Genomic DNA, 16834 nt, shown 5'->3' on the forward strand with positions numbered 1-16834 from the left:
AGGCCTGTTCATGGGCTGGGGTATTTAAATTCACTTTGTAAGGTTGGGACTGGAGATCAGATGGGTTTGGAGAAGCTGAAAAAAGCATTCAGGATGACTTTACAGGCTCGAGGTTGCGTCCATATGGATCTGATCTGAGCTCCGGGCTGCCTGGCCTGGAGGTGTTGCATTAATACTGCTTTGGTGTTTCTCCCACCTCAGCTTTGTTCCTTTGGGAGGTGACAAGTGATGTTTAACTGCCATTGCGCTGTGTTGAGGGCCTGTTTGCAGCTCTTCCTAAAGAGCTGCAGCTCTTTCCTCTCTTAGGATTGGAACTGTGAGGTGCTGTTGCTGGTCTGTAGCTGCATCCTGCTACTTCATTGAACAGAGCTGAGTGAAGGAGGTACTGAGCCACTTCATACCTCTCCCAGACTGTGTCCCTTATGTTGGGTGGGTAAGAGTCACTCTTCCAAGCATCATACCTGGAAGTGAGTTACCCGTACTCTGAGCAAGGTGCACTGGGGTTCTCGTGCAATCTCAAGGGATAGGGGAGCCGAAGGTAACTATTCTAGATGGTGAAGGCAGCTTGGACCGGAGAAATTCCTCTCCCCAAAGAGGCTCAGACTTTCTGAGGATCTGTTCTTACCCTGCAGGGCTTTCGTCGTTCCTGTGACTTCTCTGGGGTTATCAGCTCTCTGTGTTGGAGTTCCTGTTTCAGAGGCACTGCTGTGAATGCCTGTTGCAGTGCTTCAAGTTAGGGATGAATTGCAAGCAGTGGTTCTTCAAGAAGGCTGCAAAGACCTTAAGCATCTTCGTGTCATTTTCTTTGAGCTCTATGGCTCCAACCGTCACGCATTTCATCGTCTTACATCATTTCTCCTTGCAAAAGCTACTTTTTGGTCAGCTCTGCTGACAGTAGAGATCTTTGTGGCTTTTCAGTTATTTCAAAATCCAGCTTGTAGAACCTGCCTTGGCTGAATGCTGCAAGTGTTGTTTCAGAGGGATGCTCAATGTAAATGTACTGTGTTCAGTCTTGCATTGCTTTCCAGTAGTTCTAGATCTTGTGCAGTTCTGCATGCGTTGTCAGAGCTGTGTCCCCTGCAGTTACTCTCAGTTTCACGGCTGTAGCTGCTGTCTCTGTCCCATACAATCATGTTTTTGCTCTTATGCTGCCTCTAAGTTTTGTGTTACATTGGCAAAAGCCCCTTACCCCTTCCCGTGGGAAGAAGCACACAGCGTTCTTTGCTGTCACAACCTCGGATGGCTCCGTGTGGGATCAGCTGGAGCAGGGATCAGGGAAGCGTGGGATACCACGGGTCAGCCACAGCTGCTGCTGAGCCACAGGCTCGACTGTTCTCTGCTGACTGGGGCGAAATGGGTTCTGCCTTTGTTCTTCACAGCCTATATGGAGTGTTTATGTGGAAGGCAAAAGCATGTGCATGTGTGGAAGTGTCCCAGTCACGTCTCCGAGGGTGCTAGAGAACAGTTTCTGCCATTGGCCGTAAGTGCTTTTGAGAATGGTGTTAATGGCTTGCAGTAAGCACATATGGCACCCAGAAACAGAGGTTTCCTTGCCTCCAACTTCATCATTCGGGCACCAGTCACCGGGTTTTACTTTTGCTAGGTTTAGTGTTTGTCTTCCTCTCTCTGTTCTCAAATTCTGGGTCTGTTTCTCATTCATCGCGGTTGCAGATACCAACAGTTTAAGTTCCAGCTTTGTCTGTTACAGCAGATGTGCACTGCCTCCCTTATCTTCACTGCCTACAAGTATTGAACGTCTCGCAAGTGTGTCTTCACGTGTTAGATTGGCCTGATAAAGCTCAGGGGGGCAGCTTGGCTACATATTGATTCAGACCCTGTTTTCTTTTGATTAGATGTATTAAATACTCATCTGTGTTTATTGCAGGCACTTTAAAGAGCCCATGTGCTGCTACGCCCATTTGCTGGTAATTGTAGGTGCTGCAGAGCCTCCCTGTTGTACTTGTGGTCACTCGAAAGCTCTTGTTCAGTCTTGTACTTCCTTGCGAAAGATGCTCCGAGTTCTGTCGGAGACTTTGTACATCTCCACGGGCTGTGTGTGGTTCCAGGGACCAGCACAACGAGCCACAGAGTTTCCTTTGCACAGGTGCCTCGGAACTCAGCATGCCCAGAGCCTGGTCACTCTTCAGTTTGGTAGTTTGACCATAGAACTCCCAAGTCCTTGCCATTGCCAGCTTGTTTAATCACACTCTTTCCCCTTTGAGTGCCTTCTGGCTCCCCAGCTGCTTTTAAACCCGTGTGCCATCCACCCCATTCTGTATCAGTCAGCCTTGTCTGGTTCATGCAGTCTCTGCACCACCTCTGCTTGGCTCACGCTGGCACCTTTCTCATCACTGTTGTCTGAAGTGGTTTTCTCTGCCTTCATTCATGTAGGTCTCACCCATTCTCCCGTCTGAGTGACCTGCAGCTATTTCTGTGTGTTTAAATCCTTTCTAGAAGCAATTTTTGCTGTGGCTCTTCATCAGTTTACTATAGTGGTTAAACCCCAGCTATTTCCTTCTGGTCTGACTCCTTGTCTGTTCAGCCCATACATTTTCTGTGTATCTTAAGTGCCCTACAAGGGCTTAGATGACTTGGTGCATACGTGCTGTTTGGAACCTTAGTGTCTCCTTATTGCCTCTTTAATGGTTTTTGTGTCTAAAAGCAGGTGGCTCCTGTTGCATGTGTCTGGGTAACCAAGAGGGGTCTCAGCCACAGCAGAGGTGGAAGCTTGGCTGGCAACAAGGTTTGTTCAACACTCGCTGCAAAGGCCGCTTCCCTCCTTGGGACAGGGCACAAGGTGCAGTCTCACAGGGTTTGGGTTTTTTAGTGCTGCTTCTCCTTACCCTATGCAGAAACCACAGTGAGGTCAGATGGTGTTGGGGCTGTGATGGTACTTCTGTTCCACTGCAGCCAAGGGGCCAGCGGTGGAGGAGCTGCATCCACGTTTCTGAAAGAGGTTTTCCCTAAGGAAAAGAGAGAGCTGCTCTGGGGTTTATGCATCGTGGCGAGTTGTATTCCCCACGGTGCTTTAGTGTTGCCAGGGGTTTGTAGTGGGGTTCGCTTCCCAAAGCATCAGGGTCTGGAGCTGAACCGGTCTCTCAAGGCTCCCTTGTGCAGTCGGTAAAGGGAAGTAAGGGGATTTTAGGGTGAGCTCACTCTGACCTGTGTTAGCCACCTGCTTTAGGATAACGAACCTTCAAGCCGCACCCTCTGCCTCTCCGAGTGCTCCGTTGATGACTGGTCCCCTATCAGCCTCCACACTTAACCGGAAGAATCCCACCCTCTCTCTGCACGTCCTGCCTGGAAGCAGCCCTGCTGCCGCTGGCTGTCAGCGGGATGAAGAGCAAGAAGGTTCAACCCGAATTTGTTGAGCATGAATCAGCAGCTGCCCGAGAGCGAGTGAAGCGTGTGAAAGAGCACCTCCGCTCTGCCTTGCCAGCGCTTCCTACGGCTGCGGTTTGCTTATCCTTGTTTTTATGGCAGGCTGGCCAAGGATTTGGGGTAAGACTTCACTCAGCCTTTAACAGGAGCTAATGACAGGGTACGGGCTTCTCAGACTTTCTCATCTGATGAATAAAAGCCGTGCTGGAGGTGGTTGCACAACTGCAGAGGTCCTCCAGTCCGCCACATGGTCCCCAGCTGCTTTTACCTGCCTATTGACACGGTCCCCACCGGGAGCTGTGTGCAGCTGGGGGACTTCCGTCCTCCGCCAGCTCCATTGGAGCCCACAGCCCAGGCTCAGATTTCCTGCCTCCCCCTGCAGCGTGGCCCCTCTGCATGGTTTCCTGTAGCTGCCATCTTCAGCCTGAAGAGCGGAGAGCTGGTTCTGCTTGTCCAGCTGCCCCAGAGCGTAGAAGCCATCATGGAGCTGGGGAGCAGGCGTGTGAGGTGGCACGGAGCGCTGGAAGAAAGGAAGAAAGCACCAGGGCATCTCTGCATTGAACTCCATGGTTCTGACGTAGCAAAAGTTGGCAGCAAAGTCCCTCATTCTCCATTTGAGAACATTTCTGCTGAGACCCATTTAGTCAGGACTCAGTGCGAGACAAGCAGTGGGTGCCAAGCATCAAAGGGAGCATCAGTAGTGAGAGGAGGAGGCACAAAAGTACCAAATGTAATCAGTTCTAAGTAATGTTAAGTTTGATAACTGCGGTGCTTGCAGGTAGTTGACAGTTTCAGGACCTCAGTACAAAAGGTGTGAGAAAAACAGAATAGGACAGGACCTGGGGATGGGGAGTATCGGACTAGCAGATGCCCAGGATGAGAGCAGTTAAACTCACTGATAAGTAGAAGGCCAGGATGATTGCCATGTCTGTAATGTTAATTAAGCTTGTTGGGAAAAGTAAACGACCCTTAAAGACCACCACATTTTGTATGCGTGCCGGAAACCTTTTGGAAAATGATGTAATATGCCCAGTGACCGCATAAGGATGACCTGTAGAGCAATTCGGGGACACACGTTAGGAGGAGCTCTCCCCCGTGCCTCCCAGTGCTGCAATAAAGAATACCTGCTTGTCAGTTTGAAACTGTTGGCGAGTTTGTTCCTGGAGTTTTCTCCGAATCAATTTGGCGACCCAGGTGGGACCCTCTCTGCTCGGCTGCAGGACCCGCTGAGGACAGGGCTCCCTAGGGCCCGCGGGAGTTTTTCCCGGAGGGACCCCTCGACTCATTCGGATCGCTGCGGGAGCAGACAAGGACCGCCTCATAAAAGGTATTCTTTTCTTTTATATAGTCGTTAAGATGCAGGGGGCATCTCGGTTTGGTAAATCGGTTTGGTAAGCGTATGCACGGTAAATCGAGATAGGAAATCTCGTGGGTAAAGGCGTATACCCGGCTGCTAGCATCCGTTTGGTATACACCCACAAGAAGCAGGGGGCATCTTGTAGTTTGGGTCCGACAAGATGCAGTGGGCGTCTTGCACTAAAGGTTTTACTTTTTATTGGTATATACGCGTAAGAAGCAGTGGGCATCTTGTGGTTTGGGTCCTGCAAGACGCAGTGGGCGTCTTGTAGAAAAAGTTTTGGATTTTACTGGTATACGACTTGTGTTGCGACTTGTTATACTTATGATTTTGGTATTGGTGACAGACTGTTCTAAATGCATTATTAATTGTTGTCTTTGTTTCAAGTATGTTCTTGTGATTTTGGTGTTGGTGACAGAACTGTTAATTGTTAGTTTGATACAATGTTAGTATCTGTCTCGAGTGCTGTAACTGTGGAGTGTGTCTGTGGGATCCCGTGTGTGTGTGAATGCGAGACTGATACTAGGAAATCAGCAGAGTGGAGAGAGCTTGAAAAGAAGTCCTTTAGAGTGCATTTTGGCACACTGGGAAAGAACACTGGGGCTCGGTACATGAGAAAACGTTGATAAAATATTGTAACCAATGATGGCCGTTGTATACTTTGGAAGATCAGGAAAAATAGCCTAAAAATGAGATTCTGAACTGTGATACCTTGTTACAATTAATGTTGTTGTTGAGGGGGCAAGGAAAATGGGATGAAGTAATGTATGCAGATACGTTTTTCACTTTAAGAAACCGCCCCATGTGACAGACGGAATGAGAAATTAACATAGCTCCGACAGATCCCTTAATTTTGGCTTTGGAAAAGGACAGAAAAAAAAAATATATAAAAAAAAAAAACAAACCTGAAAGCTAAGCTGGAGAGATTTTCAGATTGTGGTACCGGGGAAAGATGCTTAAAGTTAAGGAAAACCAAGGGGGAAAGGAGGGGAGCTCGGGCAGCTCCCGTGTTTGAGCGTGGGATGAGTGCTGGGGAGGCAGAGGTGGAGGGATGTCGGGCGCAGGGGGAGTGGGTTTTTCTCCTATGGGACCGAATCGGGGTGTGCGTGTGCTGTAGGGAGTTTTGGACGTTGGAAGTGAGACTGCCCTGGGGGGGGAGAGTGCCATGGGGTGGCTCCAGTGGCTGAATTGGAACAAGACTTGACAAGGGACCTGGGGAATCTACCCTAGCAGATCCAGTGGTTAAATTAAAACTAGGGACTAGAGGGAATAAAGTGGAATTTTAGTGGATACAGGAGCAACTTATTCAGCGTTAATTCGGAGGGAGAAGAATTTGTTACAGATGTGGGAGTTGTCATGAATATTGAAGAGGCCCTCATATTTACCTTGGGACCAGAATTACTGTACTAGTGTCCCATGGTGTACCAGCATTCCTGGAACAGAAAGAAGCCCACTGGTTATCTCCTTCATGTTTTTTAAAAATACCAGGCCACCCCTGTGCAACATGATGATATAGAAATTGTGATCACTAATGTTGCCAACCCAGCATCCTTTTGCAGGAACAGCCAACAGAACTGTTAACACAGGACTGCTTAGCCACTATATGAAACTGTATAGTCAAGTCAACCAGATTTGAAAGAAACCTCTGGAACGTGCCCTGGAATTGGCTAAAGACAAAAGGATAAATATTTGATGCATTTGGTGTGGTCCATGCACATGGTGCCATCTGGAAAGAACGAGGACCATTGAACACACAAGAGACTACTGAAAGCTGTTCAGCTACCTGAGGAAGTAGCTATTATGTATTGTCGAGGGCATCAACAAGGTGAAATTTGGCCGATTCTGAAGCCAAAGGAGAACCTGAACAATCCAAACTCATTCCTTTAATCCCTGACGGCAAACTAACGATTGAGAAATCTAAACCTAGATATTCAAAGGAGGATAGAAAATTGATTGGAGATCTCAAAGGAGAGGAAAACAAAGATTGGGTTCAGATACCTGATGGGTGAATTGTGATCCCCTATAACCAACTCTGGAAGCTAATTCAGGAGAAACGTAACAAAGCTCATTGGGGTAGCAACTCCTTGTATAAATACTTAGATGAACAAATTGCAGGAAGGAATCTATATAACACAGTTTAATTAGTGACAATGTCAGCTCTGTCTCAAGAATAATCCTAAAATTGAAAATAGAAATCAAATTGGTACAACTGGGAGGAAGTTATCCGGGACAGCACTGGCAAATAAATTTTTCTGAATTACCGAGACCAGTATTTGTTGGTGTTAACGAATACTTTTTCAGGGTGGCCAGAAGCATTCCCCTGTAGAATAAATAATGCAAGACACGGAATTGGAACACTGTTAAACAGTATAATACCTTGTTTTGGAGTACCAGAGGCAATTTCTTCCGACCCAGGCTCGCCCTTTAGTGCAAAATAGTTACAAGAAATTAACAAAAATTAGAAATTGATTGGCAACGACATGTTCCTTACAGGCCTCAGGCCAGTGGGCAAGTAGAAAAGATGATCAAACAACAGATTAGTAAAATATGTCAAGATATTGATACTAAGCTTTACCACTGGCTCTATTGAGAATTTGAACCACACCTCGGTCAGAAGAAGAGGCTATCCCATGTAAAATTTTATATGGAAGACCATATCAGTCCCAGTTTAAAGGAGAGAGCCTTCAGGAAGTGGGAGAAGGCTATCTCCAACAGTTTCTGGTCAATCTGGGAAAACAATTAGAAGAAATAAATAAGAGAATATTAGGGACAAGAGCAAGAGGTTTGGATTACCCAATTCACCCTTTTAGATCCGGAGACTGGGATTATGTTAAGAATTTTTCAGGATATCCTCTACAGGAGAAGTGGAGCAGACCGTACCAGATATTACTGACCACCTTTGAGCAGTGAAGATAAAGGAACAACCTGCTTGGATACATTATTCAAGAATAAAGCAAGCATCAGAACCTGAGAAGACATGGCAGATCGAACCTTCAGGACCCTTACGTATGAAATTGTACCGGTCATAATTTGGACTTACATGATAACTGGTGTACCAGCTTGGGACCAAAACTTACACCTGAAGTTAATGCAGAATGTTACTAATGTTTTTAATCGTAGTGGTGACTGCTGGGTGTGTGCACAGCTGCCTAAATCAGGGGAAAATCCGGACCTACCTTTAATTGGTGTTCCAATTCCCAATGCTGTCTCATGGACTAATTTGTGGGCAAACACCAGCAACCTATATCCAAGGGAAAGGTTAAAATTTGGGATAGCTGATCCTAGTCCAAGTAAAGAATATTATACCTGTATACAAAGTTGTATCACACCAGGAACCAGGGTAGGAGACTATGCTTGTTTAAATGCCACAGGTGCAGGTCACTACTCCCATTGTAATCATACTATTAATATAGATGGTATCGTGGTTCAGTGGTGGCCCCTTCCTGAAGGGAGAGGATGGTACTGGTCATGTGGGAAAAATGCTTATAAGACCCTACCCCCCAGCTGGAAGGGGGCATGCACCTTAGGTGCTGTGATACCAAATCTTGCTATTATTGACACGCATCCTCCTGGAACCTGGGTTAGAAGTTTTGCTAAACGGATTAAGCGAGGGGTTAGCCCTATTGCTGAACGAAACACTGCATTTCATAGTTTTGTGAGATGGCTAATTCCATCTTTGGGAGTAAGTCAATTAAAGAGGACAATCGTAAATAGCAACTATAGAGGAAATGGAAAAGAGAACCATTGATATAACCCAAGCTGAACAAGAAGAGATAACTATCTAAAATGTTACTGCAGAACCGAATGGCCCTAGACATGTTATTGGCCTCACAAGGAGGGGTCTGTTCCATAATCAATGAAAGTTGCTGTTCCTATATAGATCAAAGTGGCAGGATTGAAACAGATCTGGAGGAAATTTGGAAACAAACTAAGATATTTCATGAACTGGCCAAGGATGATACCTCCTGGGGGGTTGAAGAGATATGGAAAAAGTTAACCTCATGGTTACCTAATCTCTCCTGGTTAAGGCAACTGGTTGCAGGAATATTAATATTAGTTGTTTTAATATTGATTACTTGTGCTATGATATAATTTTCTTTCCGGTATTGTAAACGATTTGTAGTAAGTTATGAAGATTGGAAAAGAAATGAAGTCAAGCATCAAGTAGAAACAGGAAACTATTTCAAAAAGACTCTAGATGGTAATGGCAGTATATAAAATGTTGCAAAAGAATTTGCAAAAGGACAGAAAAAAAGGGGGATTTGAGACAAGGAGGCACAAAAGTACCAAATGTAATCAGTTCTAAGTAATGTTAAGTTTGAGGGCTTTGTAATGGAAAATAACTGCGGTGCTTGCAGGTAGACAAAGTTTCAGGCCCTCAGGGCCTCAATACAAAAGGTGTGAGAAAAGCAGAATAGAAGGACAGGACCTGGGATGAGGAGTATCAGGGACTAGCAGATGCCCAGGATGAGAGCAGTTAAACTCACTGATAAGTAGGAGGCCAGGATGATTGCCATGTCTGTAATGTTAATTAAGCTTGTTGGGAAAAGACCACCACATTTTGTATGCGTGCCGGAAACCTTTTGGAAAATGATGTAATATGCTCAGTGACCGCATAAGGATAACCTGTAGAGCAATTCGGGGACACACGTTAGGAGGAGCTCTCCCCCGTGCCTCCCAGTGCTGCAATAAAGAATACCTGCTTGTCAGTTTGAAACTGTTGGCGAGTTTGTTCCTGGCGTTTTCTCCGAATCAGTAGGAAGCTGTGAGCTGGAAGCTGCGCTTATGAAGTGTGTGGGGTCTGGTATGTTGAGGACACTGTGTTTCCAACCAGGATTCTGAGACTGCAGTAGCTTGACACCCGACTGGCTCAAGGACTGACAGGCATCAGCATCTCTGGGAGCAGCCGGTGTTCCGGAGACGTAGAACTCTTGTGGCCTCGATGAGGAAACACACACAACCACTGCCGTGCAGGTTTGTACAGGCTGCTGGGCTGCCCAGGAGAACTGGTTTGAGCTGTCACAGCCCCTGCTTACTGCATCTGTTTGTTCCCAGGAGCCTGGGTCCTGACAGAGCTGAGAGGCTCAGCGTATTTCCCTCCCTGCCCTCTATTGTAATCACCTAAACAGGGAGGATTTTAATTAGGCCACACTCCCTACTGATGAAATGAGTGCTTTGGCTTCAGTGGAGTTTCACTTAGCTTGCCTCTGCACTCTCATGGGCAGGATCTCCTCCAGCTTGCTTCTGGGTATTTCTGGAGTGAAGCCTGTGTCCTGTTAGTGTCTGTTCTTAAGCACTGCCATTTGTGGAGCACCTGGGAGCTGTTTGGTTTGCTTTATCAGAGCCCACGGTGCAGGCATCCCCTCTCTGCGTGGAGGCCCAAAGCTCCCCTCAGTGTTCCTGTTGTCCCAGGCGGATGCAGCCGGCACTCATGGGAACTGCCTGCAGCACCAGCTCTTGCTGTGACAGACCTGAACTGAGCAGGGTGTTGGCTGATGAGGAGCTCCCCATAACCCAGCAGTGTGCACCCAAGCCCAGAACCCACCCCATGTGCTGGGCCCCAGAGCGAGCAGCAGGGCAGGGAGGGGATCCTGCCCCTCTGCTGTGCTCTGGGGTGACCCCCCACTGTGGTCCTCATCCAGCTCTGGGGCAGCAGCACAAGAGGGACGTGGAGCTGTTGGAGCGAGGCCAGAGGAGGCCATGGAGATGCTGCGAGGGCTGGAGCAGCTCTGCTCTGGAGCCAGGCTGAGAGAGCTGGGCTGGGGCAGCCTGGAGAAGAGAAGGCTCCTGAAGGGGAGACCTGAGAGCAGCTCCAGTGCCTGAAGGGGCTGCAGGAAAGCTGGAGAGGGGCTTGGGACAAGGGATGTAGGGACAGGCCAAGGGGAATGGCTTTAACCTGCCCGAGGGGAGACTGAGATGAGCTCTTAGGCAGAAGCTCTTCCCTGTGAGGGTGCTGAGGCGCTGGCACAGGGTGCCCAGAGAAGCTGTGGCTGCCCCATCCCTGGCAGTGTTCAAGGCCAGGTTGGACACAGGGGCTTGGAGCAAGCTGCTCTATGGAAGGGGTCCCTGCCCGTGGCAGGGGCTGGAGCTGGAGGAGCTTTAAGGTCCCTTCCAACCCAACCCAATCTGTGATGCAGTGCAATGGGGCTGTTTCAGCCCCACTCAGCTCTGTCACCCTCTGGTTCCCACTGAGGGAGGCTCCGGTGATGATGGCTGCCTTCGCCCATGTCTGCACACAAACACTTCACCAAAGCCCTTTCCCCCGCTCCATTTTCAAGCGAGGACAACGACGTTCACCACCTCACGCTGGAACCCAGGGCTTTGTCCATCATTACGTGCCCCAACAGCACGCAGGAGGCCAGGGAACCGGCGTCTTCCCCCGGACACCCCATGTGGAGAGCTTGGCCGTGGGGAGCACCTCGGGGCTAGGATGGCTCTCAGGGTGCGTTTGCCACCAGCAAAGCAGAGCTGGGCCTTCCCCAGTGCCGTTAATGCCGGCTCAATGGGGCTGGAAGGCCCCTTCCCGCTCACCAACCCCCAGACCCCGCTGCCCCACGGCACCGAGGGCCCCGGGCAGTGCGCGCTGTGCCCAGCCGGGGTCTGCAAAGCGGGGCGGCCACCGCCCCCTCCCCCCGCCCAGGCCGGGGCGGACTCTTTTTCTCTCGCTCTCCATCTCCCGGCCCCCCCCCCCCCTTCCCCTCCGCCCCCCTCCCGGCGGAGGAGCACGTCCCGTTCCAGCGGTTTTCGGCCAACCCGCGGTGCTTGCAGGATCGTTCGGAGCGGCCGCGCCGGCGGAGCGGCCCCTGGCCCGGGCCATGGCCGAGTTCCTGCCCCCGCCCGAGTGCCCCGTCTTCGAGCCCAGCTGGGAGGAGTTCGCCGACCCCTTCGCCTTCATCCACAAGATCCGGCCCATCGCCGAGCAGACCGGCATCTGCAAGGTGCGGCCGCCGCCGGTGAGTGCCCGCATGGCGCCGCCGGGGAACGGCCTTTGTGTGGCGGCCCGGCCCGGCCCGCACCGGCGACCACCCCTTTTCCCCCCCCCAACCCCTCACAACGGCGGCCGCTCCGCTCCCCGCGGGCGCGCAGGTGACTCCGGGGCTTTGCGGCCGCCTCGAAGTTTGAGCGCCCGCGGGGCTGGACGGCGGCCGCCCCCCGGCTCCCCCGCCAAGTCGCTCCCAAGTACCGGGGCTGCCCGGTCGGAAAGTGGCCGGAGCGGCCGCCGGGGGTGAGCGGGGCAGCGGTTGACCCCGGCCGCGCCGCCCCTCGGGCCCGGCCTTCCCCTCCTCGGGCCCCGGGGCTCGGCCCAGGTAGTTGCAAGTTGGCCGGAGCCTTGAAGCGGCTGCTGGGGGTGAGCGGTCCCCGCGCCGAGCCCCGTCGGAGGCAGCTGCTGGGTGTTGCCCTCCATGTTGGCATTGTGGTGGTGCGGGGCTGGGGAGAGCTCTGCTCGGCTGGCCCGGACCCGCGGGGGCTTCCCTCGGTCCGGCCCGGCGCAGTTTTAACGCAGGTAACTGGCTCCTCAAGTTGAGCACCACCAAACTCCGCAGCTGGGAGTTTGGTTGGAGCCTCTGCGAGCTGAAGCCTAGACAGACATGGCCACCATTTTAGAATGCAACACACAGTGGGGAGAGTAATAAGCCTTCCTCTTCATCATCATCATCTCCATGGATGGTGTAGTAAGCTCAGAATTGGGCTGTGAATTCTGATTTCCTTTTGTTGGTCCACTCAGTGTGCGGAGAAATACTGTGAGCATCTTGGAGCCATAGTTTGCGTAGTCAAAATTGTTAGTTTGTTTAAAGGGATAAACAGCCGCTCTGGTGAGGAGATGGGCTGCTTGGGGTCAAAATCTCATTAAGAAACAGATGTGAATCACCTCGACTTTAAAGGATTTGCTCTTTCTCCAAGTGGAGGGTGTGCAGGTCTGGGGTGGTGCGGCTGGATGGAGGTGGTTAACGTGGTGGCAACAACCAGACTGCTGAACCGCAGCGAGAGCCCAGAGTCTCATCCAGCCAGAGGCAAAGCTGACAAAAACATTGCTGCAGACTTAAGTTTTGTCAGTGAGACTTTGAGTTCAGAGAAATAGCATTCAGGAACACATGCTGCTCAGTTTCGTGTTTTGATCGTTGCTGGGACTCCTGTTGGTAACCATCCTTTTCCTTCCAAATTAAAATAGAAGCGACTCGCTGCGTGACTCTGTGAGATGATAGAAATGTTTGTAGCAAACTGAACAAAGTGAATCTCATCGGAGAGGAAGATGTTTCTGTTCTCTGTAAGAAGAGGGCAGTTTGCAGTGGTGTGAACACACACAAGAACACTCTTGAATTCATGTTGAGGTAGAATATGCTGGCCAAATGCTGACACAGGGGGCTGAGATGGTTTTTATTATACAGTCAACCGTGGACTTACATCATATTTTTGAGTAGGGTAATCTTTTGGGCTTGTATATTGTCAACAATATTCCAGCAGCTCTGAGCAGAACAGAGTTTTTATGAAGGTTTTTTCTTTTGTGATTTGTTTGACAAAAAGAAACCCTCATCTGTGTTTCTTGGCTGCTTGTGTAAAAAGCCAAAACCCTGTAATAAGGGCTTCTCATAAGCCATATTATCTGCTAGAGAGCTGTAAATGAACAGCTCTCTGAAGGAATGACTTACTTATTACAACTGCATTTTTGGCACACTCATCTTCACTTACTAAAGAGCTAATATCTGTCTGTATTTATGATCATCCTGAAGGTATTTAGAAGTAGGATGAGAATAGTTGGAGTTGTGGAAGCTGCACACCTCGCAGCTGTGTGGAGCCTGGCTTTCAGGAGAGCTCAGCTGCCCTGGCTTCTATCGACCCTACGTAATGACTTGGATGCCTTATGCAAGTGCAGTTGCTCCTTCTCCAACCTAGAGCGTAGAGGGAGCTCTTCCATCCACCAGGCAAAGCTGTGAAGTTGATGTAGTTCCTGAAGGCAGAAGATGCAGTAAATCTTCAGCTATTGCTCTTGTCAGTGTAGACAAGCGGTTTCGTATACTGAGAGCTACAAACTACACCGACCTCTTCTCAAAATCGTACCCCTTCCAGCTGAAAGCATTGCTCAGCAATGGCCAAGGGTTGAAACCTTCGTGCATCCAAGGGAATCTTGTGCCCATGTTGTCAATGTGGGTACGTGCTGGTGAGCAGGCAGCAGCACTGCGAGCTGCCAGGATCACTGCTGATAAAACATTTGGTTGCTGGGCTCACGTTATTTTAGCTTAAACTCTGCTGGATAATTATCAGCAGATGAATTTGTGCTTTTGTATCTGAACTCTAATGTGGAGTAATAAAGTGCAAGCCTAGTGGTGCCCAGCTGTAGCTTCACAGTGTGCTCATGGAGAAGTCCTTACGCCTAAGCTAGCTTTGATGTTTCAGCACCAGACCACAAAGGGACTTGCTCCCTCATCTCCAAAGGGCCAGGGTCATCTTCCTGGGTACCTTTCTTCTGGCGTTAGCTGGGCACCAGATAAATGTGGAGAAAAGCACATCTGTCATGGCTTGTGTTGTGTGGCAGGCTTTGAAGGCAGTGAACTGTTCTATGATGGGGGTATCGAGGCATCTGATGTACTGTAGACATCTGGGTGGAAGACAGTGGATTCTGGGTGATCATTGCACATTTTACAGGATGAAAGAACATGGAGAATACGACAGGAGGTGTATTTCTGCGTAGCAGTTTGCAGTTGGGCGCTCGAAAGAAGATTTCTTCCTCTTTGTTACAGTGCAGTTTGTTCCAGTCATCACTGATGACTTAGTTTGGCTCTTGTTTGGATGATTCCGGGATACTGCACTGTCTTGTGAAGGGTGCAACAATAACTATATTCACTGTATGGAACAGTGAAGCAAAGGCTTTGTCGCAGCAGACTTGAGCACAAGTAGGCAGCGTCGTTGGCAGCAACGTGTTCAGGCAAGGTTTGAGACTCTACCAGTGGTGATTGCTTCTGGTAGTTGACGTGCTACATACATTAGAGATGCTTTGGCTCTTTGCTGTGGAAGTGGCAGTGAGGAACTGCATGATGGATGCAGCAGATGATGGGGCGCAACTTGTGTGCAGTCCATCGTGTGCTCATTTGTGGTTAGGGTTTTTTTCTGCGAGCTCAGAACATCCTTTATTAGGATTTCTGTATTGAAATGGTAATCTGGAACAGTGCTTTGTTCGGAAACGTGGCATCTCAAGGGTGGCCTGATGTTCTGGAAGATGTTAAGATGGCTCTGCAAATGACTGGGGGCATTTAAAGGAATGAAATGAAGTGTTGCTTGAGGATGGTGTCATTGTTCAAAGTAGGTAGTTAATAGCAATTAATGAAAGCAAACAGTCTAATGAATTTGAAGTCTAGCTTCAAGGGTGAAAGGGAAAACCTAGAGCATTTGGTACCATTCCTGCTCCAGGTTCTTCTTGAGAATGGACTCTTCCTTCTGCTTTGTTGTGTTGCTGCTTTGCTGCCGTGAAGAAATAGCTAATAACAATTACTTGAGCCTTGCTTACCATATGAATCCATTTCAAATTATACAGTATCGTACAGTATACTAAAACCATCAGGATTTCCCCATGGCCAAAAATGAAAACTGAAAATCTGGGTTAAATTTCTTTGCTTTAAATAATGTGAATGTGGAGAAGTGCAGTTGAGGCCTCCAAGTAACCTGAAGTCTACCATGATAAAACTAAGTGTTTGAAGATTAGAAAATCTGTATTAATGTACCTGAAGTCTTAAAGGAATTGATACTGGAGATCTCAAAGTTACTGGCTCACATTTTTCAGTGGATCCTGGAATATTGTGAAACTTTCAAGAGGACAGAAGGAATTAACTTCTTTATGGGTTTAAATTCTTTATGGAGTTGCTGACCACATCTCACTCCAGGGTAGAGGACTGGCTCCTGCAGCCTGAACTCAAAAGGTGATAGCATGAAGTAGCCTTGTATGGAAACTGGCATTGTCAAATCAGTGTCATTGTTTTCTGCGAGCCTCTCTGCTTGGTTAGGTCAGTTGTGTTGCCATGATCTGACATCTATAAATTGATGTAGTGTGTTCCAGTATTCTAATTATAATAATTGGTTTTGTGCACAATTGATGCTGTGCTGAAGGAATCACAAATGATTTTAACTAGTAATGAGACTGGAATGAGGAATATGTTTCTAATGGTCTTTTGGAACCTCAAGCTGAGGGGATCTAATTTTCATTAGAAGGCTAAAAGAACAAAAGCAACTCTTCCATGTATTTTGCAGGTTTCCAGTGGGTAACTCATTACAGAGGGATCCCAATTGCCTAATGAACAGTGAGTGTTATGAAACAGTGTTCGCTGAAGTAGGACTCAATGTGAGGTTTTACATTTAGGAGCAAAGGAGCATAGTTTAGTCGTAGAAGAGAGGATTGTAGGAAAACAACTGTGGATCCTTGTGGAAACCAGTGCAGTGGTGGAATGGATGCTTTGGCTAAACTAGGGAGTGCAGCTCTTGAGTTTCTCAGTGAAAAAATGGGGTGATTTTACCTGTGTGGCAGCACGAGAGTAGAAAATACTGCACTCTTTGGAGGATTTTAAAGCGATCTGACAACTGGAGAGGGTGCAGAGGGGTGCTGAAAGAGGTCTGCACATGAAAGAATGGGTTTTGGGGGAGTTAACCTAAAACACAGGTTCAGGTGAAACCTGAAGGCTTCTGAGAAGCAAGGCTGCTGCTCCAGCAATGGGCTCTGAGGAGCCACAGTGGTCCAGCCAGTGGCTGTTGAGGCTGCTTGTGCAGCCCTTGGCTTGATTTACTTTCATTTTAATGGAGAGAGAAAAACGAAAGCACAAAACAAGCCAAAACTCCTCCATTCAACTATGAACAAAACCCAGTTCACTTATGGAGCAACCTTGAGGGTTCTGGTGGTCTCCTGGACCTGGAGTTGTAAAACAGACCATCACCAAAGCAGGACTTGTTATACTCCATCCTAAACAGGAAGCTGGTCGTGGTGGTCCCTCTGCTTTGACACAACGCAGGGGCTCTGTCAGTTGATCTGTCAAAAAGAAGACAGAGAGGACTCAGTGATAGTACGTGAGTGAGCTTCATTGGAAGCACATCACACATACTGCCTCAGGCTCAGTG

The 16834-nt window shown here is 48.7% G+C and overlaps 1 protein-coding gene across 1 annotated transcript in view; it reads left to right on the plus strand.

Annotated features, from left to right (window-relative positions):
* The first annotated feature begins 11444 nt into the window (after nt 1–11444).
* KDM5B (lysine demethylase 5B) overlaps nt 11445–16834 on the plus strand; it is a 49756-nt gene continuing 44366 nt past the window's right edge. The window contains exon 1 of the mRNA XM_057396562.1: nt 11445–11691. Coding sequence (XP_057252545.1) covers nt 11554–11691 — 138 coding nt within the window. The 5' untranslated portion in view covers nt 11445–11553. The remainder of the gene's footprint in view (nt 11692–16834) is intronic.

Source organism: Pezoporus wallicus, unplaced genomic scaffold (genome assembly GCF_028554395.1).
Source record: "Pezoporus wallicus isolate ANWC-B61680 ecotype Strahan unplaced genomic scaffold, APGP_CSIRO_Pwel_v1 contig_14788, whole genome shotgun sequence".
NCBI lineage: Eukaryota > Metazoa > Chordata > Aves > Psittaciformes > Psittacidae > Pezoporus > Pezoporus wallicus.